The sequence below is a fragment of the Amblyomma mixtum genome, chromosome 1 (genome assembly GCF_055824585.1).
Source record: "Amblyomma mixtum isolate Tamu chromosome 1, ASM5582458v1, whole genome shotgun sequence".
NCBI lineage: Eukaryota > Metazoa > Arthropoda > Arachnida > Ixodida > Ixodidae > Amblyomma > Amblyomma mixtum.
In genome coordinates, this window is record NC_143012.1 from 317778421 (window position 1) to 317805296 (window position 26876).

General features: G+C 50.6%; 2 protein-coding genes across 5 annotated transcripts in view; one reads left to right on the top strand and one right to left on the bottom strand.

The window, feature by feature from the left end:
- The window catches only part of LOC149372606 (uncharacterized), a 34587-nt gene extending 14297 nt beyond the window's left edge, over positions 1-20290 (top strand). Inside the window, exons 2-4 of the mRNA XM_089567117.1 lie at positions 8342-8560; positions 10604-13042; positions 17611-20290. Coding sequence (XP_089423243.1) covers positions 8342-8560; positions 10604-13042; positions 17611-18065 — 3113 coding nt within the window. The 3' untranslated portion in view covers positions 18066-20290. The remainder of the gene's footprint in view (positions 1-8341; positions 8561-10603; positions 13043-17610) is intronic.
- Positions 19700-26876, bottom strand: part of LOC149372607 (uncharacterized) — a 72262-nt gene continuing 65085 nt past the window's right edge. Inside the window, exons 22-23 of one of the 4 annotated variants that reach the window (XM_089567116.1) lie at positions 22557-22637; positions 19700-21556 (exon numbers count right to left, since the gene is read on the bottom strand). In XM_089567116.1, coding sequence (XP_089423242.1) covers positions 21387-21556; positions 22557-22637 — 251 coding nt within the window. In that variant the 3' untranslated portion in view covers positions 19700-21386. The remainder of the gene's footprint in view (positions 21557-22556; positions 22638-26876) is intronic. The other 3 variants (XM_089567112.1, XM_089567113.1, XM_089567114.1) reach the window with 3 other exon arrangements.

A 26876-nucleotide genomic window follows, 5' to 3' on the forward strand; every position in this document is an offset into this window, starting at 1 on the left:
GACACTTGGTCAACGGGCGGAACATCATATATAGGGGAAGGATCTGGGTTATTTTCAACCACCTGGGGTTGCTCACCATGCCCTTACATCGCACCCCGCACGGGCGTTTTGTTTGTTTGTTTGATTGTTTGTTTGTTTGTTTGTTTGCATTTCGCCTAGATCGCTGGCGGCGGCCGCATTTCGACCTATAAGGGGTCGAAATTAGCCCACAGTTTTCCACTACTGAGTGCTCTTAGCGCACTTGTTGTTCGCGACGTTCAACCCCGCATGCGTTTATATGCCGCGTAATACTAACTAAATTCATTGTGATTCATCTCGTGTTGCGTGCCCTACATCCATGAGTAACAGCTGGGCAACAGGGTGGTGAATAGCACGCCCGAACTTGTAGCGCTTGCTTTCAGAGCTGACTCTAGCCACGGAAGCGCAGAAAACGTGAGCTGTGACGTGATTTAGGTGTCCGACCCAGCTTTGCCCTTGCGCCCAGTGGTGTGACAGGGGCTGGAAATAGAGAGGGCGCGGCAGCCGCGGCAGTAGTGAAGAAGGCGCCACGGAGTCAAAGGGGGGCGTCGAGAAGTGGCTGTCGCTGCAAAGCTGGCGGCACCGGCGCTTGTATTTAACCGTGACAGCCGCAGCTCAAGGTTCCTGGCAAAGCATTCTGCACCCCTGTTTTTTTTTTTATCTGGGGCTTGGTTTTGTATAATGCTTTTACCCACCTTTTCCTGTGTTCCTTCTAAATTTAGACGGACAAGTTCTAAGTGCTACTTGTTATTGTTGGACTCACGTGGCAGTGCATGCACTTCTCGGCCAACTTTACCGAGACCGTTTGGAAAGGAGGACAAAAACATAAATAGGAGTGGGTAAAAATATGTCAAGGCTCTATAGCTACTTGCTAGTCAAAAGTAGGTGAGAAAATATGCTAAATTTCAGTACGATCGCTGAAAACAGGTTCAAGTGAAAGAGGTATCTTCTCTTAGTCTGCTTTCGGGCCGAACGACTGAGTTAACGTTATTCGTAAACGTTGTCATGTTTTTGAGCTTGCCACCCACATGAATCGTTATGTGGAGAACTCGAAGCATTTTCGTCCAGGTACTGCAACAGTCGTCGCTCATGCGTTCTTTTGCTTGCTTTATTTTTAATTTTTTATCGTCACAACAGTCAGTAGTCGCCAGCCCCCCTTTCAATACCTTTGCCGCGTTCAACACACAGCTCGTGCGATAATTCTATGTGCACTGTGACACACAGAAAATCATGACCACCTTTAGAGAGACAGAGGGAGGATAGAAAAGGCAGGGAGGACAACAGGCCTGACCAGTTTTGCTACCCTGCACTTGTGGAAGGGGATAAAGGGGGCGTAGGAAATGAAAGAAGAAATATGGAACGTGTGCGCGTCGTCCTTTGGTCTATAAAGTTAAAGGACACCCACATTATGTCAACAGACTGGCGCTGTGACTCTTATGGCTCTTACATATTCGAGGAACCCTTTAATGACGTTCCTAGCTGACCAACAACAATTAGAGAAGCGTTTAATTTGACACGATGTTGATCCCTAGAAACGGGTTTCTCTCCCCCACTTCATACGCCAGCTGTCGCTAGAGTTCGCACGAATCTCGCGAATCCTCATCCGACTCTAGCTCCCTCCTTGTGTCTACCGTCCGGCTATGGTATTACCCTTTCCCCAGCTTCGCTCAAAGAGCGCCGCGCGGATGCTGCTTTGCGAAGAAAGAGCTAGCTCGTCTTCGTCATTCTCATTTTCGTCGGACGACCCCTACGCGACGAGCTCCTTCTTCCTCGACACAGAGAGAAAGAGAGAGAGAGAGAGAGAGATGGGAAGGAAGCCTGGCTAGTGGATCGTTTCGTTCCAATCCAACGCCTCGGCGCTCCAGTCGCCGCCGCTTGAGATGCGCTCGAGAGTGCCGCCGACACCGCATGGGAACGCATACGGCGCTCACACACTTTGCGGCAGCCTCCTTTACAACGTAAACACGCCGCACCGGAAGTTGATCGCCCTCCTCGGCGGCGGCATTTTTGTTTCCCCCATTCTTTCGCGGAAGAGGCGCTCGCCTCGTTCCGTCTAGCGCCCTCTATTAGACCTTCGCGCACAAGAACCGTGCAGCGCAGGAGACGCTACAGTCGACGAGAGCTACGTGCGTGTGAGGAGGAGGTTCGCAAGTTTTACGCAGACTAGAAAAGTGTGCATCGACGGTCGCCTTGCCTCGCAATAGCAGCTGACCACGATGCCTGCCTATAAATGAGCCAGTTGTATGCGCGAAGGAATCTGCAAATACGGCTACGTAGCGGATTTCTCTTCGTTCCCAAATACTGGGTTTCAATGAATGTTCTTCGTCACTATCAAGAGTACCGCATGACTGGCTTCATGATAATTGGTTAGTCCACAAAGAAGGGCCAGTCCTGGAGGCGGCAACTGGGTATCTGCTCTTCAGTGGTGGGGATGGGGATAGCGTCTGACTCAGCATGCTTAGATGGTGCTGCGGGCATTTTCTCCTTCATGCCCACTCCTCCTCTGCCGTTTCATTTCCTCTCCTCTCTTTCAATCAGCGCCTGGCCCCGTCGGGCGCCACAACTACTCTCTATCCCCCCCTCAGTACCATACTCCCTCGCGCAGCCGCGAACATCAAGCAGCGGAGCCGACCGAAGCGGGGAGAGACCGCGAAATGCGTCGGTGTGGAGCGTCCCATCCCAGGAGGGGTCGTCGTTCTCGGCGAAAGGCGCAGCGCTGCTTCGGGAGCACGTGCGCCTGCCTCGACACTCGCCGTTCCTCTCCGACCCCGCCGCGCGGCCGGCGGCCAACACGCACAGCGCACGCACTGTTTGTTGACGGGCTCAGTGCGCGCGCCTCTTTGCCAAGGGCGTGGGTCGGCCGCCGCTGCCGCCCGTGGTGCTGCCGCCGCGCAGACGCTGCGCAGGCAGCGTGCCCATCTAAATTCGCGCTGGAAGAAGACATGCGGGGCGCCATTTTCGGTTCATATCTCTGGGCGTATGGGAGACCGATCGGCTACGCGGAGAGTACACGATGCTATTTATTCACCGTGATCGATGTATTTCTTATGCCGTGGACGATATCAGAATGAGACATGTGTGAGTGGTCTTTATTAAAATGGGGCTGGAAGGCTAGAACGAAGGTCAAGTTAAAGAGGGTGGGGGGGGGGGGGGGGGGTATTCGAACGACAGATACGACGCCGATCTGAGAACTAGATGTCTCTCTATAGCAGCAGCTTTAAAGCAGAGTTTAAAGAGGAGGCGACTTTTGTATGGTTAAGTTAATATGGTGAAGTGTCATTAGACAGTGAAGCAAACCCAAAATGCGCTGACAGAACCTCCAGACTCTGCAGCTGAATCGTACGCAGTCTACGCAAAACGGAGAAGAGAGTGTGACCGATTGATTGCCTCTAAATTTACACATGAGTAACTGTGGGGACATAGGGTGCACCCCAGAACGACGGCAATCTTCTTAGGTGCTTACAAGGAGCGGCTATAGTAAGCTTCGAAATACTCGTAGCATGGAACGAGAACAGTCATCGAAAGGGAGCATGCGAGAGACACGAGCGCAGTCAGAAGTATTGGATACTGGGACAATTCCTTAGAATGAAACAACTAGCCAGGCAGCGAATACTTTTGACAGCTTTCGTGTGCGTATTGTTCTGTCCTTTTGCCTTTGACCTTCCTGATCTGCACGTATTTCAAGAGAATCTTCAGCTTTGCCATCAGGGGGTTTCAGTGATATTCGTACAAACTATCTTACTCTTTTGCCTTTCAGAATAAAAGTAGAGCACAGAACTCTCTTCAGCTGGCGTGGAAAGGGTGACGGGTCCGTCCGTCCGCGTCGATGGCTTAACCTGCAATGTCTCGAACGCACGCTCATATGCACGAGCGCGTTGCGACGCACAAGCGAGGCCCGCATACCCACATCTTTTCCCACGATCCGTGACGGCGTGCGCAGCGCCGCTCCCTCCGTGGCAGCCGCACGCCGGCACAATCTCTCCTCACCTCGCAACCACTACGGCCCTCCTCACCATTCAACCCTTCCTTTCTGCGCTGGTGTTCTTCACGGGTCTGCCTTTTGGCGGCCGCGTTGGTCAAACCGCTCGCACCCGATGGGTGGGCTGGAATGAGGGGAGGCCCGGCTGTCTGGCGAACGCGCCAGAGAAAGTCCGGCCCGGCCATCTAGGTTGTAGTGGTGGTGCGGCCTCGTTGTACACTAGGTGGGGCGGCACGCCTTCGGAGAAAGCGCCTCGGGCTTCGGATCGCCGCAGGCGACCAATTGCTCGGCGAGCCGAGCGTCTCTGCTAGCCCTCTTGTTTAGCACGGAGAAAGTCGTGTCGTTAACCTGATGTCGCTAAAATTGTGTGACTAGACAGCTGGACAGTAACACTGGTACAGTAACACTGGTACAGTAACACTGGGACAGTAACATGGTAGTTCAGTAAACTAACAGAGATTCCAGCCGCAGATGGAGCTGCCGGTTCACTTTCGCAATTTTACGTTGCGATCGAGAGAGAGAAGCAAGCGATTTAACGATTGCTGCTATATCCGCTACGGGACAGGTTGATCCGATAGAGGGCACCGCCGCGGTGGCCCAGTGGTTATGGTGCTCGGCTGCTGACCCGAAAGACGCGGGTTCGATCCCGGCCGCGGCGGTTGAATTTCTTTGGAGGAGAAATTCTAGAGGCCCGTGTACTGTGCGATGTCAGCGCACGTTAAAGAACCCCAGGTGGTCGAAATTTCCGGAGCCCTACACTACGGCGTCTCTCATAGCCTCAGTCGCTTTCGGACGTTAAACCCCATAAACCAAACCGATAGAGAGCAATGTGTGGGGCTTACAGCATGCGATAGGGTGTGTATATTGTAAGGGACACAAGCCAAAGTAGTCCAAGCCACATAGTCGTATACAGCTATGGAAAATGTGCGTTTGTAGTGCAAACAGTAACCAGTTGACTCCATTAGTAATGCAAAACAGCAGCTGCGTGTGCCGCATTGCGAAATGAACGGAAAGACACACCTTTCTTGAAAACCACTCAGGGACTTTTTTTCTTTCTGTAAGTACACTTCCAGTCTGCCGCGTACTATAAAATTCGAACCAAAACTTCGTGCAGGAAGCGACGAAAAAGTTTCATTCCTGGAACTTGTCTCCGGCGCCGCGAATCTTTCTGGTTCGCGTCCGGATATGAGTCATGGACACAGATACTCCTCTGCTTCACTTGCATGAGCTTCAATTACTGCCTCTTGGAAGGCGTCGCCAGTTTGCCTGTGTGTTCGACCAAAACTGTAAGCGTGCAGAGTAGTAGTGGTAGATGTAGCCACTGTGTTTTCTGTTTACTTTTTTTTTATCCTTCGGCCATCCCCTCCTCCTCTTCGTCGGTTGACAAGTCCGGCATTCCAATCCGAACGCTCTTGGCGAGTTCGATTCAATACGGGCCTTCACTGACACGTACCGTCGCCGACTCTCTCCCCGTAATGCGCGAGCGCCTCGGATGCATGCGTTTGGGCGTCGGCGCATTCTGATCGCCGGTGGACGGCGTAATTGGCATCATTATGCACGTGCTGCGCAGCAGCGACAACTTCGCGGAAGGTGTGCGGAACGTCGTGCACAAAAGCAGGGATACTAGACAGCTGGACGACGACAACGACGAGGTCGACTCTGCGCTTCTCGCATGCAGATGGCTTTCGTCCACGTCATCGACGTCTTCGTGAGTGTGAATAATAAGGCGCGCGGAAAGCTGGACGCCCGTTTAGGGCGCTTGTTCCAAGGAAGTCAATTAATATTTCGCGTTGTAAATCAATAGAGAGCTCATGACGTCACTTTTTTAGGGACAGATCTCCTGGTACCAATTAAGAAGCTAACCTAGAGCTAGCAGGAGGCGACACCTGTGATATTTATAAAGAGCTATCAGCACTGTTCTGTTACTTTCAGCAGTCCTGAACAGTTCACCTAAATTTCACCGGCGGCGCAACGATCTTTTTCGATGCATAAACGAGCTCTGTTGTGAGTCATGAATTTCCTGGTGAATTTCAATCCTGCTTTGGTCAAAGATGTGTGAGCTACCGTTGAAGGAGTTGTACGGTGAGGCATGAGCTGCGGAGAGGAATTTCGTCACTAATATATTGCTGCAGAGGTGTGAGCTGTCCACAGGTCAGCACACGTCATCCCACAACTCGCGAACTTACATCAGCGCTGCCCGCCGGGCGAATCCAGAAACCCACACACTACATAGTAAGAAGCTGCGCAGACATCGTCGACCACGGTTGGGGGCGTGCGGGGAGGGACCCACTGTCACCTTCTTCGGGGCCGACAGACCCCTCCGGCGTGGCGCAACAGCCTGCGACGGCGGCGTCTTCATATGGAGGCGACATCGGAGGCATTCGGGCAGCCCTCGCTTCGAGGAGCAGCTCCGCGCTCGGAGAAGCCCAAATCTGCCGCGGGCAGACACAATGTCAGGGTCAGACCTCGGCGCGATGCTGCAACTTTGCGGGGGTAGCACACGCTCGCGGCTCCCGAGTGCGCGTGATGCACTCGAAGCAACGTATTAAGCACTCGATAAAGAAAGAGAAAAATGAGAAGCTGCGGGTCCCTTGTGCGTAATAACGCACTCGTTTTGGCTCGCAGAGTCGGTGAATCACAACCATCAGTGCCTTCGGTGTCGTCTGTTTCCGTTCTTAGGTGGCATGAAAAAGCAGCCCGAGACCACAGCCCTGCACGACGTTAGGGTTTCTTGTCGGCAGGAGGCGTGGCAAGTTAGGCAACAAAGACAAATGTCCAGTAGTGGGCCGATGTATATTGCAGCCGATGATCTCACCTCGATGTAGCCAGTGTGTGGTAATTGTCTTCAAGGCTTCGCAAATAAAGGCAACGACCACGATTCTTGCCACTCGTCGAGACGTTTCTAGCATCATTGATTGCGCGGCACCGGATACATGTGCACACTAGAAGCCACGCCCCCAAGGCGGTCGTTCCATCTCGCCCGCAATGCAATCAATGCGGTAACGTCTCGTTTCAGACTTAGGACAACATTCGCTCTGATCCAGACTGGGATAGCTGCGTTAACGAAGCATACGCTGCGCACTATTAGACGCATTGCGGTCAAACTTTAAAGGAAAGACATAGTGTGTACTTAATTTTTCATCTCGCCTTGTCTTGTGACGCTGGCATGAATTTGTTTGTTTCTTTGATAACAATTTTTGTATTCTAAAAGATACGAGCTCTTGGAGAGTGGAGGTCATGAAACTGGGACATCCGGCATTTTCGCCATCAAAAGGCATTGATGCTTTGACTAGATTGATAGCTTTCTCTGGAATAAACAACTGCTTGTTCTTCTTACCGATCTCACTGTATTACGATTACTTCCTCCTTGCAAATATGCTACCATAGCGTGATGTCAGAGCGCACTCCTTAGTAGCAAAGCAGGCGCATATTACTCCATGCATGACTAAAGAAAGTTACATTTTAGATGGAAACAGCAGCCGTGTAAGCTGTCTGGAGTGTCAGTACTTGGGCGATACACTTCTTGTAGCAGAGACGGCTGCAAGAAGTCGTTCGAGTAGCAAGCGCGTTAAATATCTGCGTCGGCTGGGCCAGGAGTTCGAGAGGGTAATTGGTACACACTGAGCCATTTATGGTCGCTTCGAGTTCGCTTCTTTACCAGCAAGCAGCCTTTTCGCGTGACGTCTGTTTCTCGCTCTGGTCCAGACACCCCACGTACTTTTCGTGTTGGGTGTAACGCGTGGGGCTTTGGAATCCCGCCAGCTTTGAACAAATGAAGCCGTCTGATGTACGGGCGTCGTGGGACCCATCTGCCCCAAAGAACGACCCCCGCCTTTTAGCACATGCTCTCGCGGACACCGCAGCAGGAGATTAACGGTACACCAGTACTCTTGTATTATAACGCTCATACAAATATAGAGTTTCTGCTGACATTGTTATACGCTGTAAAGGACATTCCTCTTTTTTTCACAATGGTAGCTCCGCAAAGAAGGCTTTCTGGAGGTGGAAGCATCTTGGCTGCTGGCGTCGGTAGCCGAATACTCTGTGGCGTCTTCAAACTCAGGTGCCAACCCTTCTGGTGGCAACCCTTCTGGCGGTCACACCACGTGACCGTCTGCGGGCCCCTGCCCAAGGGATTTGCCGTAGCCAACTAGTAATCACGTCCGCTGGCATTTGCGCTGACAGTAATCGTACAGAAAGTGTGCATCTCAGTGCGCGTGATCACTACGCAGAGAAAGAGACGGAGCTGCTGTTTTCCTCTTGTTTGTGGAGTGGCACGGAAGAATTGTGGTTTTTGGTGTTAGCTTCCCGTTCTAATCATCACCACCTCTCTCTTCTCTGCAGCGCTGCAGGCGAGCCCGTCTTCGTCCTCCCGAAGCGAGGAGGTGTACTTAGGATGTCCTGCGCCCCGCTCACCCGAGAACGGCCTCAGCTTCATCTTCAACCGAGGCCGCCTGGTGCGCTACCGGTGCCATCCGGGCTTCACGCTGCGGGGTCACAGTCAAGCGGTCTGCCACCACAACAGCTGGAACAGACCTGTGCCCCTCTGCCTCGCCAAGAACGGTATCTATATACGTTCGCTGACTATTTCAGATTCGGATTCGCGCACATCCGGTTCGTAAATAGGAAAGTAATGTTGAAGGTATTTGTTGGCTTTCCACGAACGTGGTGATGTTGCTGGTAGGAAAAGTTCTTCGTCCTGACAGACCGCTATTTTCGAATGGCAGAGCTAGGGAAGACCGGTGCCCAGGATGGTGAGCCATGGTGGCAGCCATGCAGCATTGAAGCCAGAGTGTCAACGTGCTGAAAAAACGTAGGGCTAGAGAACTTTTCGCGCTGCCACAGCAGAAACCAAACCAACCGCAAAGAAAGCAAAGCAACTTTTATATTGATTCGTTGTGTGGGTGTCTTAGAGAAGCTCGCTTGCGCACCATCTAACGTTCTCCTACATCCCCAGCGCCTTTTTTAAGCCTATGTGTTAGGGTACATTCGTAGAATAAAAATTACCGAAAGCAAAGCAAAGCAGGGGGGGATGTAGAATCGGTGATATGACTTTCGGACACACCACGAAGATTCAGAATTTTTTTAGGGCCTCACGAGTATAAAAGGGAAGGGGCAAGGGGGGGGGGGGGGGAAGGGGCTGCATGTATGACATATTTCTGGCAAAGAAAGAGAAAAATAAAACTACCAGGCCTCTACTCGATTGTCCTAGAGGTGTACTGTCTCAGGGCTTTTAAGCATGAAAAGCTTTTAGCTCACACTTTTTTTTGCAAGCTCAGCTGCATATCGTCCGAACCGGAAGGAGAACATGACGCCGAACCCAAAAAGAACATGATTTTGAACATATCCGAAGCACTCCGAACTTTTCCTAGATCCGTATGCGAGGGAAGTACTTACCACAGCATTATCCTAGAGTGAAATCCTGACTGCCGGTAGCCCAAACAGATCAGCTTAGCTTACCGCTGCTTTAGACCACTTGGCCGTCTCCGCTTTCTTGTTTCTTCGTTTCCTCTTTAGACAAGAGGACAGTGCACAAACACTGAAAAAACATCAAACTATTCCTGGCACGCAAAAACTGATTTTTTTTTAAATACATTAAGTAGTCAATAATGGTTATCCACACAGAAGGTTCATTTCGTATCAGGTTCTCTTCTCTGAAAAATGAAGTACTGTCAACGCAATTCCGTCTGTCTGTACATACATTCACATCTGCATGACACACATACATTCTTGTTTTCCGCAAACTGTGGAGGCCTATGAGCATAAACATATCAAAACGGTATACCTCCTTCACTTTCTAATAACAGAAACCTGACCAGTGAAGTCTTATGGGGACTTCTTTCTTCAGGGTGCGCGGGAAAATATTGCACTGAAAGATCAGATCCCAGCACTCAGTGAAAACGTGCCTTGTGGTTTCCGCTTCCCTTTTTTGTTTGTTGCACAGTAAACAATTAGTTATCCGCTGAACAAATGTACTTTTTTGTTCAAGCCCTTTTTTAACGGTTATAGTGTTAGTATGTGGCTTAAAGAAAATTATTTTCTTGGAGGGTCTTACAGACATCCTTTTAGCTCACTTTAGTGCATCGGTTCTTGGGCCATCACAGTTAATGGACATGTACACTGGGGTAGGCAACATATTGTCTACTAAATTCCGCATACAACTATTTCTTCCTCTCTGAGCACAACCAATGCAATGAGAAGCGGACACACAGCATTCCGAAAGAGTACCTCTTCACGAAAGTAGCAGGTCGCACTGTGACTCAGAGCATCGCAAGCGATGACAATAAATTCTGCCAATGCTCGTGGCAGTCGTGCCCGAACGGCCGTACACAAAACGTTGTTCCTCACAGCACATAAAAAAAAAAAGGAATCGTGACACAATTTGCCTGATAATCAAGTGTGAAAGGCATACTCTCCAATGGATCCCATAATAAATAAGCGAGAACTCTATGCATCTTTTGCACATTTACGCAGGACATAAGCAACACTTGAAGTGTATTTGACTTCATGCTTGTCTTCAACGTCGCTTCAATAGCGGCACGTTCAACGTACTTTAATGCCGGATGATACCTAATAGGGACACTCTATTTTGTTTTTTTGCAACAGGGACGAGACGCGGTACGGTGCTGTCGCACCACGGTGACGGCAAGCACGAGCACAACCAGGCCGGTCGGCAGCCCTTCGAGTGGGACTCCATGTACAAGGAGGACAAGCTGCCGCTCATCAACGGCCAGTGGAGGAAGCCGCACCACAGGGCCAGCCATGTCTTCTCTGTGAGCGGATCCTCGAAGGAAGCGACCGAGAGAACGGCCACTGAGCAGCAGCTCATCGACGACGAGGTCAAGATCGCCGAGATGCGGCACCACCAGGAACAAGACGTGCGAAGGAACAGGCTCGAGGAGGACAACCGTCGAGGCTCCAGAGAACAGGACCCGCTGGTGTCGGCCGCAAGCGAAGACAACGAAGTGCCGACGCCATCACCTGACTCGGTGGAAGCCGCGAGGCATGGCTCTTCGCACCACAGCGTGGCGACGTCCCACTCAGTCGATGCCGACAGCCTTCCACATTTGAAGAAGTACTACAAGTGGAAGGAGGACAGCCCCAAGCATCATAGCACTAAGTACTCCGCGTCGCGGCTGGCGCATGGTCGCCACTCCTCGGGAGAAGCTGTCTCACCAACTGCGTCCAGGGAGCGAGACGACCGCGTCGATGATAACGAGGACGGCGTCAAGACGACCGTTGAGTCTCCGGCCTCGGACACTGCGTCGGGAGTCACAGAGTCCGCTCCTAGGGAAGCTTGGAGGAAGCAGTCGGATATATCGGACTACTGGAGGAGCCTTTCTGGCGGCTACAGCTCGGAGAGAAGGGCGCGGGGACGTGGTCACACGACCTCTCACGGCCCCGACGGAGAGGAGACGACGACCCACAAGACGGTCAGCCGCGCTTTTAAGAGGAGTTACCTTCACTCCGACGACGATTACGACCTCGATGATGAGGACAACGATGACGACGAAGACGACGAGCCCAGTGCCGACGACCGGCACGACACCACTCAATACAGGTCGACGCACAGAGGAGACCTTAGCCCTTACGACGACGAGGACTCCGAGGAGGATCGACGCCGCGAGGAAGAGCGACGCCGCGAGGATGAGCGACGCCGCGAGGACGAGCGACGCCGTGAACACGAGCGACGTCGCGAGGAAGAGCGACGTCGTGAAGAAGAGCGACGCCGTGTTGAAGAACTTCGCCGCGAAGAAGAACGACTCCGCGAGGAAGAACGTAATCGCAACAGATTTCCTCCTCGCACCGTGACTTTCGATAGGGGAGAGGAGCCCCCTGCACGAGGACCTAAGGGCGACCGGGAAACGTACGACCACGATGCCGGCGCCTCTGACGGTCAGCGTCGTGCGCAGTCCTCTGCGGTTGACTACTTCGGCCGCCCTGTGCAGGTTCTTACTGGTGAAAAGGCCCACCAACAGGACGCCCTCCTGCGGCGGCAGTACGAGCAGGCCGAACAGCACAGACGTGCCCAGGTGAGCAGACTGGAAGAATTCGTAGGCCAAAAGGAGTCGACGGTTCGATTCGACCCTCCTCCCTCCAACCCCCCACCGGTGACGTCGCGACCGATCGACTACTTCGGCAGGCCTGTGCAGGTCCACACCGGCGAGAAGGCTGCTCAAGCAGAGGCCCTGCTCAAGAGGCAATACGAGATGGTCCAGCAAAGAATGCGGGACAACCAGCGTGATTTCCAGGAGGCCCGCAAGCGTCCCGATGACGAGTACTTCCCGCGACAACGCCTCAGCGAAGACGACCGTAGGGGTGACATTCGACCCCCCAGGGGAGATACATCACCGCTGTACCCCACTCCGCAGCCTCCAAGGAACCTGGTCACGTCGAGGCCCATTGACTACTTCGGACGCCCAGTCCAGGTTCTGACTGGCGACAAGGCCGCCCAGGCCGAAGCCATGCTGCGGAGACAGTACGAGGAGTACCAAGCGCGGCTGAGCAAGAGGCCCGGCGAGGAATACGCCGAAGGGAGACCAGTAGAGTTCGACCGGAGGCCCGTGCAGCCCGGTCCGTCCACGTCCCCACCGTTCGACCACTTCGGCCGGCCCGTCCAGGTCCTTTCGGGAGAGAAGGCGGGCCAGCAGACCGAACTTCTGAGACAGCAGTACGAGCTGGCTCAGCGCACCGGTTCCCTGCAGGAAGCCAGGCAAAGGGCTACTGAAGAGGTCCATCACCCTCAGGCTCACGAGCACAGACACAGACATCACCACGGTCAGGAGCAGCACCACCATCACCATCATCACCAGCATCAGCACTCTCAGTGGCGCGAGCACGGCACCGAGGGAACGAGCGGCGCGCTCAGGCTGAGCCGTGAGGACCTGGAGCTAATGAGCCGGCTGTCGCCAGAGCTGCGTGCCAGTTTCCTGAAGGACCTGCGCCAAGCACGAGTCAAGGAGGAGACAGACCCCGAAAGGGCCAACCAGTTCCTCAGCCGGTACAGGGACCTGTACCGTAGGCCAGCCTCACACCACACCAAGTGTGAGTGCGCATTTGCTTGTCCCCCCTCGTGCTAGCGTTACTTTTGTGATCATTTCAGCACAAACTTGCTCAGGTTTTGTGAGCTCTCTGTCGGTGCGTTTTGATTGAACTAGTACAACAACGGAAATGTCACTTTAATACAACTAATAAACAAACATACCACAACGTCACTACAGCTGACAGGCAAGAGTAGGGAAATGAAGGAAGCCAAAAGTCACGGAAACCAAGGAGCGAGTAGGAGAATGTTTCTATTTCTTGTTTAAATTTGTGGTGTTAATCATTTGGAAGTTAATAGTGTAATCATTTTACGGCTCAAAGATAACTGATTAGACGGTAGAAGAAAAAACAACCACATGCCGTCGGTGGGATCCGCACCCATGACATCCGACAGAAATGATGCGTTTGGAATGAAAATATACAGAATGCAAGGAAGGTACGCGTCCTTTGCAGACTATGCGGTTCAAACGATTGAAAAATGGAAATAATGGTTTTAAGGAAAATAAAGGGACCGTAATTAGGCACTCTCGCCGGACCGTACGGTTATATTGGGGACGTAGGAGGGCATGAAAGGTGACAGAGAGAATGGGCTGCCATAGTGGAGCACTCCGGATGAATTTAGGTCCCACGGGTTCTTCAACCCGCAATGACATCGCGCGGCACACTGGCGGTTTCCTTTATTTTTTTTATTTTTTTTTTGTCAGTTCAGGATTGGGGTTTAGTTTTAAAACGATAAGTGAAGAAGCTCTCGGTAGACACATCGGATTGGTCGAAGCTATCACCGCATCATATAAAAACGTAATGGGAGTGTTGCCTGCGACTCCAAAGGCTTTACCGTTTCGTTTACACAGACATAGCAAACGCGGTAAAAAGCAAAAGCTATCAGTATTATTAGCGACCACGCTAACGTCTTCTAAGAATTCTCACCGTTTGCACATAAGTGAGGCATTCCTGATCTTTGCAAACACGGAAACGAAAAGCACATTCGTGGTTATACGTGAGCGAGCCAGCGACAGCTTCAGTTCCAAGGTCAGTGACATTTCCCGCTCATTGTAATAAAGAACAAAGATGGCAGTCACTCTCGCCATAAAACATCACGCGCCGACTGCGTAGATGCGTGCAGAACAAGCAAGAGCGTTATGAGATCGAGTTCCCGCGGAGAGTTTAGAATAGAAGACGTTACGAAACGGGCTGATGAACGCGGCGTCCGCATAGAGATTCAGCTGTGTACAGTAGCGTCTTATTATCCTCTTCTGAAGCCACAGCGACTGCAAAACTTGATACTCGCAGCAGGCTCTTCTTGTTCGTCATCATCTCGCTTATCGACCCGTCTACGCATTCGCTTACCTTCGGTAGCCGAGGCGAAGAAAGAAAACACTTTGTGAGTGCCTGTTTGACAAGGCCCCCCCTTTCTGGCCTCGAAAGCCTGCACCCTATCACAGCGGATGCGGACGCGCTGAAAGACTCCGCCTTGTTGGAGCAGCGCGAGGGTTCGGAAACCGCGCTGCCATGTGTCGACGCAGGTCTCGCGTGATGTGACACGCCGATGCGGTTGAATCTTAATTTCGTACACACTGTGGGGCGACACCTAAGCCTTAAGGTTGAACACAGATTCCTAACTCTGCCGAGCTGAAGATTTAGGAAAATATTCGTGCAGTGTAGTTTATTCGAATGAATGATGACGAAATGGAATTCGGCGCAGATGACTTAGATGGGAAGGCTTTCGACAGACGTCGTCAGTCAGAGTAATCACGTCCGCTTCGTGATTCGCCGAGTAGTCGGTAAAAAATGAAAGCCTTGAAGACGCAACTAGTTGACCATTAGTCAGGCTGCGAATAGTGAAGCTGTATTTCGGAGAAACCGAATAATTCTGTGCAGCTCTTCTCTTACAAATCTGTTCGCTCGCTCTGCGGAGGCGGAAGAATTAAGCATTAATTTTATAGTCTCTTTCATCTGTTTTCCTCATGAGTTAGTACGTCTTGAAAGACGATACCATTACTTCTGCTCGTAGCAGCCGGCCAACTGGCATCGAGACACTTTTTTACGCTTTGAGCTTAGTGGATGCTCATTCAGGTCCCACGTGGCGTAGATGACAACTAGAGCCTCCGTGTAGGGCTTCTTTATACTCATACTGAGCGCAACTTCGCGATGAAAGACAAGGACGGGGAAGTACACGGTCTACCGCAGTCTCGCAATCTATACTATGATGTGTGAATGCGGCCCCTTCCTTCCTTTGGCAAGGCAGGGCGGAGGACAAGTCAAAGCGCGAAATCACATGTTACGACTCGTGTGTATGCCAGGCACCGATTCCGCTGATCGGAAAAGAATTTACTTACTTGAGCAGCCCGTGCAGAAAATAACGCGCTTTTTTTGCTGTGTTTACGTCCCGTCTGATGTTAAGGCAGTTTTTTTTTTTAATATATGAAACACGAGAAAGCGCTTTGGCAGGCGCCCTACTTCCGTCACGTCCTGTGTTATGCGTTTCGGTTCAGTATGGATGGTTTTCAACTTGGCAAATTATCGACCGTTCTACTTCCAAGTTACGGTCCAATTCTTCTGGAGGAGTGTTCATTGAAGTGGACATGGTCACAGAGTATAGCGACACACAGTGAGAAGGACGGCACGCTCGTGAAGCGTCCCTCCTCGGCAAGCAACGCCCAACAAACTGTAGTCGGACGCAACTCAAGACCAAAGCGGCAGGTGTCCATCAATGGCGTAGCCAGAAATTTTGTTCGGGGGGGCTGCAGCGTGGCCTCCTCATAGAATTTGTGGAGGGATCAAACGCAAGAATAATAACTGCATTGCCATTGACAATGCCATTGTGTATTAGATAACGCTACGCACTGTGTAGACAAGTGAAATGTTTATTTTTTTAAATGAAAGAACGTATTCGTATGTCTTATAAATCATGGCAGACATAACTGATGCCAATACTTCCATGTTTTTGCGTATTTATTAAGTAAGGAAAATATCACACGAAGTCTAGAACTATATCCGTCCGAAACCAGCAAAGCAGTGCATGCCGCTGATATGAAAATTGTAAAGGCCATGAAATGAGCAAGTAGAGGACAAATATTTTATTGAATCTTTGTCGTTCAAGAACCTTTTATTTTTGTACATATGCAACGTCCAGGGAAAAATCTGAATGACGTTGTCCTTCGTTCCTATGTTCTGCGCAGCAGCAGCTGTCACCGGCCATGTCTTGCGAGTAATTGCACCGAAATTTTAGTCGCACCAGCGAGTAGATGCATAAACGAGGAGTTCTGCAAAATATACATTAGATCGAAGTGCGAAGATAAAATGGAGTATTAGAAATGCGAAGATACAACCTGATAAAAGACAAAAGAGTGTCACTGGAAACGAACCCACCGTATGTATACACAAAATCTCGCAACATGATATTTAAATACACGTATGTCTCCATTAAATCTACGTCTCCATTAAATCTACGTATCTAAGCAAAAGTCACTCTATATAATGCGTCAAACAAGGCAACTAAACATCTCGCGCAATCACATCTAGTAAACTTTGCACACGGAAAGACAGACGATCCAGGCAAAAACAAAACTATGATAGCAGAAGTCGCGATATGTACTTGGGCCATGCTGTGGTCGTGACAGTTCGAAAAAATTTCGGTGGGGGGGGGGGGGGGGGGGGGTGCTGAAGCCCCATAAGCACCCCCCCCCCCCCCCCCACGGCTACGCCCCTGCTGTCTATCAAAGGAGACCCTCCAACCAATGACGTCTTGTGCGCCTTGGGGGGAGAGGGGCAAGGCGGATGACAACAACGTCACGACAGTAGGTCGACGCCATTGGCTGTAGTCTCCTTTGAGGGCATCTGCTGTTTCGTTCTTGAGTTTTATCCCTTATTTGCCAGTGGACAATCGCGTTACCTCAACTACGCGGTCGCTTTATCATGATCTGTAGCACTTACATGCCCAAGGGCGATTTTAGGGTACGTATAGGGCATAGTGTCTCGCGCAAGTTGGTGCATCGTAGTTACGTAAGTTCTGAACGACGTGATGTAGGCGGCCGTGGCGCCACGTTTCGATGGAGGCGAGATTGCGTCTCAAGAGTAACATTTGCACTCTGAACCTCAAACAGAAAGACATACCATACTGTACGTACCATAACCTTTGGATGCCGTACGAGAACACCGTACGCGAGGTACGGAGGTCGTGGGTTTTATATCCCACTGGCGGCATGTGGTGTTTTCTATGCTTTTTTATCAATTGTCTATCCACCAAAAAATTATATTACTATTAATTTCTCATTCATCAACACCGGCAGTTATATGTAAAAAGAAAACATTCCCCCATACTTTCCTTGGTTTCGATGACAGTTAGCTTCCTTAATATGCACGTCATAAGTACTTTAGCATGACATTCAATACCGTACCATACCCTACACCATCTATACTTTTTTTTTCTTTATTGTCCTACACCATCTATACCGTGCCACTCCAATACAATACTTCACAATGTCTTACCTAACCAGGCCTTATCATTGCTCCAGGGAAAAGAGTGTTGAAGACAGGTGTACATTTTCGTTTGTTCTCTTTCCCACCCGCAGCCCTGTCCACAGAGGACGACACCACTGGAGCCAGCGACGACGCCACTGACGACGAGGACGACTACGACGACGACGAGGAGGAGATGCAGGGTGACCAGCCCTCCGAGGACAGCATCCCGCTGACCACAGTGAGCACCGAGGACACGTCCTCCGAGTCGTCCGAGGGGAAGAAGAACTCGACCAAGCACTCGTCGAACAAGGCCACCTACGACCAGAGCTGCTTGCAGGACCGCCGGCTGGGCCGCACCTTCCACGGCGCGCCCAAGGTGAAGCACGGCTACGTGTACAAGTACGAGCGCAAGGTGCTGAGCAAGCCGCCGCACAGCCACTACGTGCTGGCGCGCTACAAGTGCCTGCTGGGATACCGGCTCAAGTACGCCAAGTCGGATGCGCTCTACTGCCGCCAGCGCCAGTGGATAGGCGAACACCCCGTGTGCGTCAGGGACGAGAGTTAAGACTCTCTGTCCCAGCTTGCTTTCCTCAAACGGGCATGTCACATGACCACGCGTCACGACGAGACTCCGTCGAGTTCTAGGATGTCTTTTTTTTTTCTTATGGCGGGTATGTCCTTAACTGCTGCCGTGACGCATATTTTTTTGTTCGCGGAATTCTCTGCGGCAGATTATGTGCATATTCCATTCAACAGAAACAGGAATTCTGGAATTGAACAATTCGGTCGGATCCAGTCGATTGAACTGAACTGGATCGAAACGAGTTCAATCAAGATTGATGAATTGAGTCCGACTGAACAGAATTCGAAATCACGCCCGCTAAAATATACCGTATGGTACTCTCGTCGGAGCAGTGGGACACATCATGCCGTGAAAGGTATACCTGCCGCATATTTCGTGTGCGCAGCAAAAGGTGCACTGAAAGTTTTTAAAATTTTTTACGACGTTGTCGCGTGTGCGGGAAGCAAGAAATCTTGTCACAACGAAGCGAGAAAGCGAGCGTGTTTTCTTTTAAATTGTTTTGCTACTGTCGTTGTAGCTGGCACCACCCTTTTGTGCATGCCCTAAACGTTAGGTGTAGAACTCATCCGAGAAGGTTGCCATTTTGTTTTTTTTTTGTTTTTTTTTTTTGCTACATCCACAATTTGATTGTAGGTTGCTTTGTTGGGATAAGGCTTCACTGCCCCGTACAGTACGACGCGTGCCATGTCGTAACTCTAGTGAGCGCTCGGGCGTTTTTTTTTTTATTATTTCCCGCTTACCGAACTCTGCCTTCTTTGTTGAGCGATTTGGTGCTGCTATGCGTGCCGGCCACGTTTCTGAGTTAATCCTGGCTCACACACACAAAACCGACGATGACGCAAAGCTGTGCAAATAAGAGAACAACAGCCGATGAATAAGACTCCTTGATCGCACCTGTCGGTCAAGCAGCGTGAAAAGACGAAATAGCTTTATTTTTCTGAATATAGCTGGGACTTGTTATACCAAGCTCAAAGCAGTGGAAGTCAAGACCCTTTATTTCTCGCCCATCTATACCAGAAAGACGCATAGAGACAAGTCACGTGCCAAAACAAATTCAACAGTTAAGAGCTGATGTAATAAAAAATGGGCTCTTTTTTTCCGTTTGTCTTTCAGGGCTTCATAATTTTTTTAACGAATTTACGTGGCTATATTCAACGAACGTGCGAGCACTTTTAGAAACTTAGCTCCTTTTATACTTAGCGAGGAAAGCGAGTACAATAGTTGTTTTTAAATAAAGAGTCTGGCAACTACGCGGCCTTAATCAGGAGTCGTACATGTCAGATGAACTCCTTTGAGACCTAATAACGACTGCAGACTCTACGGAAAGCCATCTGGTGCCTTGGTACAAAAAACAACCTCGTGTACAAACTTTCAAGGCTCTTTTTATACTGCTGGGGTTGAAAATTAAAAAAAAAAGTGTTTAGCGCGTACGCGTACAATGACAAGGAGAGTTGCTGTGACGACACGAGAACAATACTTTTCAGAGCTATTGTGACGTTGGTGTTGTTAGTTTTGTTTCTTTTTTTGTGTGTCTTATCTTTATTTGTGTGTTGACCATTAGCGATGCGCAAACTGCCACCGAGAGAGCATCTTGCAACCCTACAAACTTTACGCTTGTGTGCGTATGTGTGCGTGTGCTTTTTTACGCGGATTGCATACTAGGAGAGTATATAGAAGAGAATGGAAGACGTGCCGTCGAACAAATACCGAACACGAGATTGTGCATTACGTGTGACCTGCGCCCGACAATTGCGCCATTCCTCATCTCTATGCAGTTACATTTGTTCTAGTGCCTTGTGTGATGGCCTCCTACCCAAGTGCTCTCATTCTCACGCATACTCGGCCATTGCATGCTTTATAGGATGTATGTTCGTTCTATATAGCCTGTGTTCATAGACTTCGCCATTGTTTCATTAGTGCAATAGTGTCCTTATTTATGCGGGGTCCTCGTCTTCCATGTATATAAACAAGTCGCTGAGTCACTTCTTGATTATGTGTTTCTTCACTTTTTTTGTTTGTTAACGTGCTGCCATTCTGACGAGCTTTACAGCCACTTGTTTCACTCTTTATTCTTCGAATTGAAAGTGCCTGTCGAGCCATTGTATAAACGTGCCAACCGTTGCAAGAATTTGTATTTATTTACACGCAAAATATGTATAAAATGTCTCGCGACACCATGCGAGAAAATAAAAAAGCTTGTAGTTCTTTAAGACAACGAAGCCTTTTGGTCTGAGTCTCTTCCATCAGCGCAAATGTAAGCTGTGAATAACGTAGACACAACGGCCTAAAGAGAAACTGCTTTACAAAGATATTTATACTGTCTTTGATGCTGCGAAGCTTCAAGACATCGCATGATTCGTACTGTTTCGGAATTAATGCATTCCACTAATCGTGCTTTATGCGCAGCTCTGATCCGACAGAAAAAAAAAAGCGAAGGTGCTTAGAAAAAGAAAGCGTTTCCGACGCAGCTACGTGCGTCTGTGAAAATCCACAGACGCGCGCGAATTTCAAATATTCCAGTTCGTCGGTATTGTGCAGACACGTACACCCCCCGCCAAAACTCTTCGGGCCGCGCGGTATCCCTTTGTGCAGCATAATGGAGCGCTCACTGTACCTTTAAAGCCGAAAGGGGCTTGAAAGGCTGGGGCAAGGGTGGTTCTCTTCTTACAGCTTGACGAGTGCCTTGAATGAACAAGACCTTTTCAAACGGCTGCACATGCGCCATATACGCTCTATCATCGAGACTAGAGCTTGATCTGTATAGGCGAAGATAATCGGTAGATCAAGGACCTCAACAAGAGCTTAGTAAGTAATCAACTATCGACCCATACCTTCCTCTCTCACTCACTCGCCGGCAGAAAAATGAAGCAAAGTCATTCCCTTAGTTTCCTTCAGTCCGGAAACGACTCAAGCACTGAACAACATTAAGACATCTAGGTGATGCTTCCTTATTGTTTCTTTTAAGTAGACAGCCATACCATAAGAACGCAGCAGAGACGAGTTTCATCAAAGGTTTTCTATTAGTTAAAAGGCCGCTCGTTAGTCAACACATGCAGGAAGTCATAGTGAGAGACGAGCAGGACACAAAAGACGCCATGTTTTTCCGGTTTTGCGCGTTTATTAGCATCTTTCTGTCGCCTTTCAAATTCACAAGCGTCTCCCATGTAAGCGCGAGCGACAGTGCGCGGCAAATCACTCCCAGCGGTCGGCTTGCCGCTGCCGAAAACAAGCATTCAGTGTAAAAAGCGAAGACCCTCCAGGCGAGGCTAAACTTTCTGCTCCGTTCGATGCATTCGGCGCCCCTCATAAAAAGCATTGCTGCTCCAGAAACGGCGATAGTAGCGCGGAGTCCTGTGGTTTCGCGGGACATGGCTTGCAAGAGAGTTGTCCAGGTTGGTCCTGATAGAATCCCTGCTCGCAGAGGAAGCACTGTTCCACGTCCTTGGACCAGTACATCCCCGGAGGGCACTCCACTGTGGAAGGTAAAGTGAGAAAACAAAAAATAAAGCATGAGATCAATATTTCTATGAAAAGGCTGCGGTCAGGCTACGCAACTAAGTCGACATTGTGACTAATTGGCGTGATCGGGGTTTTATGTGAAAAAACCCAAGGGGCCATAAGTATACGCTAAATAAATAAATAAGCAAATAACTGAAAAGACGAAGCACAGTGAGAACAACATTACAACAGAACGGCGCTTCACTGACACCATGGTTTGCCTTTGATTGCACCGTGTGTTCACGTCCAACAGTCTATACTGGCCGAATACAGGCATACTGTTCATGAATATCGCACTGAACGGCGAATCTCGAGTTCCTGTTTGCCGGAACACTTGCTAAAACCAGTTTACACAGAATTCTGTCCACTCGAGAAAAGAGGAGAACAGGCATACTTACAACGCAGCTATTTGCAACAGGATTTCTTTTTTATATGCCTAGGGTTACTTTTTGACGCTCAGTGCCTGTAGTTTGTCCGAGCATGGCTACTGAGCCCAGGGCTGGAAGCTTCCTTAACTAACACTCTGCTGTGACGAAGGAGGGAGCTCGAAACGACACCGGCATTGTGTTTACACCCGTGCTTACTCAAGGCTGGAAACATCCTCAGGGTTCCTTTGCGTGTCATCGGGTCGTTGCAGCGACGTGTCGGCACGATGGTTCGCCGCGTGGCACGGAACTTAAGTGAGACGACATGGGCCTTTATCGTGCAGCACAAACATATAAACCAGAATTGCACTTACACCAAGACCAAAACTACGGGCAGGACACCTTCATAACGCCAGCTGTCTTCATAACGCCAGCGTCTCTCATAACGCCAGCTACCTAATAACGTTTTCTTCATGTTGTGCTATAAAGCCTTAAATAAGTGTGAAACGTTAACAAGGCTTTGAGGAAATAGAAGCGCAGACAGGATATATGCTGCAGGATATGTAAGGTGGATTTAGGGAGTTCCAAAAATGGGTAATGCCGTGCTCACCGCATATGTCGGTCTCCCCGTTGAGTTCGTCAAAGTACTCGGACCCCGGCAGGCAATTCGCCGTCGTGGAATGGTTGTACGCTGCGAGAGAGAGATGAGGAGGGGATGGGGAGCAGAAACGTGAGCGCATTCAAAGGAAGCGACTTGTTATCGATATCATTGCAGACCATATCACAGCGTTTTTCATGCTATCGAGAGCGGTCATACGTATGTTTTTGTTGCGAAAGCAACACTACGCGAGTCGCCGAGCCATTTCGCGCAGCCGAGGAGAGGCCATATTGCGCATGCGCGAGAAGCAGTGACGTCACACGGCGCACAGCTGGCGCGCCGCCGCCGTCACTGCGCGGGTGACTCAGAGGTGCCGCCACCGCGCTCGCCAGTTCCGCATGCGCTGTAGCGGCGCATAGCTAACGTGCCGAGGCCGCCGCCGCTGCTGCCGCTGCCGCGCGCTCTCCATCGTCCCTCTCTCCTCGTTGCTTTCGCAATCCTCCAGGTTTAACCAGAGCTAAATGCCAATTTTTTCGCTGAGGCCCAGCTACAAGCTGCTTTAAGAACACGATTTAACTAAACGCGGTTAATAAAGCGTTCATGGCAATCGGTGGCAGGTTTCTATGTACGCGCGATTCGCGTACAAAGGCTTCGCCAGAGTATGACTTTGATATGCTGGCGTCATGATCCGCACCTCACGAAGTCATCACAGGTGAAATCATGTCCGGCCTTAAATCCGCATGTGTCTAATCCACAAAATGTTACAAATCCACATGTGTCTAATCACGCGGATGTTGAACAGCGTCTTCAGCAGTCGTTTCTTGGCCCAAACACCATGCTTCAGGGAAGCAATTCCCGATGCACTCGCCATCTATCCATCTACACGGCCTTAATCATTTGCACCGCGGTGAACAAAGACATCTGAACCGAAACGTCGACACCTGGAGCGTGGCGACGCTGGTGTGTGGCATACATACAGTTCCGCTGTATGTAGCCCCGCAGCTTGGAAATCTTGAGCGCGTGATTGACGCCCATTTCTGGTGGCTGAATCTTGTACTCTTCATTCGATGGCATGGCGAGAAAAGCATTGCCACCACGGTCAGAGAACGCAACACGAGGTCCGTCGTAAAGCTGTCAAGCACGAGCAGGAGGTACTTCTTTTTTTGTCATATCATTGAAATACACAAGTCATTAGACGAGAAAATCGTTCACCGCCCTCTAATGAAACTTAATCCTGGTTGCACGATCTTCGTATAACAATAAAAGTGACGCATTATTCAGGACTTAGCGTTCGACCTGTAGCGTACGAAAACGTACCGTCTTCGCCAAAAGTCACCGAGCAGTCGTGGGCTCGATGCCAAGTGGCTGCGCCGCAGTCTCCACTACGGCTGCTGCTCCTGGCTGTTGCCCTGCTGCGAGTGTAAACTGGCTGACGTAAGTCTGCGCGCTCGCTCAGTGACAGCGCTTCGAAGGTACATGATTCTTGATTTTATGGGGGGAGGTATATGAAATAATAAGGTAGAGCGGGGCCCGGCAACTGCCTCCTTTGTTTTTAGGGGTGACCTCAACTGGGCTGCGTTAAGTAGGGGTAAAGAAGTATAGTGGAGTGGAAGCGGGTCAGGTTGATAAAAGGGGACAAGGCACGGGGAAAGGGTGTGCACGTGAGAAGGCACGCAACACAGTAGAGTAGACTCCCTGTTGCCGGGAGCGCGAGTAAGTTTGAGTTGCGGTGCACTAAGACTAGTGACTCACGGCACGAAAGTACACACAAAGAAATGTACAACGGGCAGCACAGTAGAGCGCTCCGAACGCGCGAAATCGCTGGACGCACATACTGCCCTCTTCTTATCATCGAAGGAAGGTGAGCGAGGGCGCAGGCTTACGTCAGCGAATTTACACTCGCAGCCGGGAAGCAGCGGTAAGCGTCGGTGACGGCAGCGCCGCCGCTCGGCACCGCGCCCGCTCCCGCCTTCGTTGAGGCAGTAGACGGTGCCTGCTAAAGTGTCACATTTTGCTAGACTTGCTGATGACGAAAGACAGCCGCCGGTCGCGACGTTCATCCTCGTGCGCAGAAGCAAGTTATCGTGTAGGTGTGCGGTGCCTTCCACCAGTCCAGGTGTCGCCTTTGAAGAGCATGCGAATTTGACGGCGCCATTTGGTAAGACTGTACCGTTTTGCCGGCAATATCTCACCTTTCCTATTGCATTTTCCCCCACATTGTTTCCGAGAGCCAGTGTCAAGGAGGCTCGGAAGCGCTCTTCTAACTGCGCGCTTGTCGGATGCGCGGGTTTTCGTCTGCGGGGACGATTTAACCGAATTACACCGCCACAGGAGTTAATAACTGCGGCGCGCACGCACGGACGCACGCACGCACGCACGCACGCGCGTCTTGGTTAGGAGTATTGATATTAACGAGGGTTTTTTTTATTAGCAATGCGTACACACACATCTAAAGCAAATTATTCATAGCGCAAAAAGTAAAATAAACGAGAGCAACAAAAGAAGTAGCAAATATAATCACCGTCCTAGAGACAGATGGAGGACTGTCGCTTTCCGCCCCTAATAGCTCTAATGAAAGATTGTTTTCTGGCAAGCTAACACAACCTCAGCCTCTCTCCACCCGTTTGCCACGCGACCTGCGCAATCGGCAAACGGTTGTCGGAGGACTCACCCAGCTTCGCCACTTTAAACATCTCTAAGTGGTTTATTGCCGTCTCGTTAACCGCGCGCGGATTTACTGCGTCCCCCAGCCTCCATAGCAGCACGCTTGCAAACTCGGTACGTGACTCGCTTCCGGCATCGAAACGGCAGCCAGCCGTTCCGGCGCCGTGCGTTCTCCCGCCGTCCACCGGAGCGCACCGACCGCGCACGAGGGTTCGGCCGTGACCGTGAGGCATTAGGCAGAGTGGCGGTGCAGCCTCTGCTGCTGCTTCTTCTGCGGCTACGACGGCGGCGGCGCGACTCGGGCCACCGCTGATCTACGGTGGGGCACGATCCGGCGGCTGGCTCCGGCGATAGATAATCTCCTAAATGAACTGCCCGGATGACCGGTTCCGCTTCCGACGCCGTAGTAATTGCTTACCCCGTGTGGGGCCCGTAGTCGGGAGGACAGAGTCTCTTCTTTCTGTCGTCTTCATCGTTGTTGTTTGTTTGTTTATGTTTTTGTGGTTTTTCAAGGAAGTAATGCCCGAGTGCGTAACCGGTTGCTTTCGGACGCTGGTGGGAGGTGGGGGGGAGAAAGAAAAGCGGAGGGAGGAGCCCGGGAACAAACCAGCAAAGAAAAAAGGAACGCCGAGAGACAGCAAGCTGTCTCACTCAAAGGGCACGCTTGCGAATTGGGTCGCGCGGACCGTTTTAACGACAGCCAGCATAAACAACAACGTCAAGACTTCACAAGCAAAAGCGCGGTGACGTTCCTTGTTATTTTATTTTCGCAGGTCAGGGACGGCGCGCTCGGTGTGATGGTACTCGGCAGTGCAGTTCGCAGTGTAGTACGCGATCTTATCGCGAATGAGGAATCTGAAACATGCAGGAAAAGATTCCACACCGCACCCCCCCCTCTCCTTCGGCATTTCTTCTCACCGACGGTAGGTGTAAATGAGAGCCAACCTTGCTGCCCTCTTGAGTTTTGCTGCACTGATACCTGACATTCCGCCTTGGTTTCTACTTCTGCTGAGGGGGTAGGCGGAGTTGGCCATTGCAAGATGGTGCCACAGTTGTCTCTGAAGTACGAACACCAGGGCAGCTGGCGTAGTGGCAGTTATAATTCGTGCACTTAGTCATGCGTGGTTTAGTGGTCCGTAAGAGGCTATCAGGCGCCAAACACATGGTCAGGAAAGGTGTTGCCTACGGCTGTAGCTTGTGAGGTCCCGTGTCTGAGACATCTTAATATTGCGACAGTTTGTTTCTATGCACGCATCTTTTAAAAAGCTAAAGCAGCTATCCTCACACACCTAAACCACTGCACTTGCCGCACAGCACCTTGAACTTTACGCCTGGGTCATTTTTACCAATTAATTCTTCGTTGCTAATAGTAACCGCCGTTAAAGTAACTTGCGCCCGCTGCTGGAGCGTTATTCGAGCGGTAATTTAGTCCCAGCGGAAGGCTTTTAAAGCAGTCGCTGTATTCCGTAACGGCTTCGGTATCGATTTCTGCGGCCACTGAAGAAGCGCACATGTCCTCTTAGAGAATTGAGTTTGACAAATCACAGGCACGAAAGGTCGTTCTCCGTAGAAGCTGACCTAAGCTTATGTGGAGATCAGAAAAGACAGCTTTGTCGTGTGACATGCTTTTTGTAACAGTAGCTTGGTTTCGGCTAGTTGGTAACAATT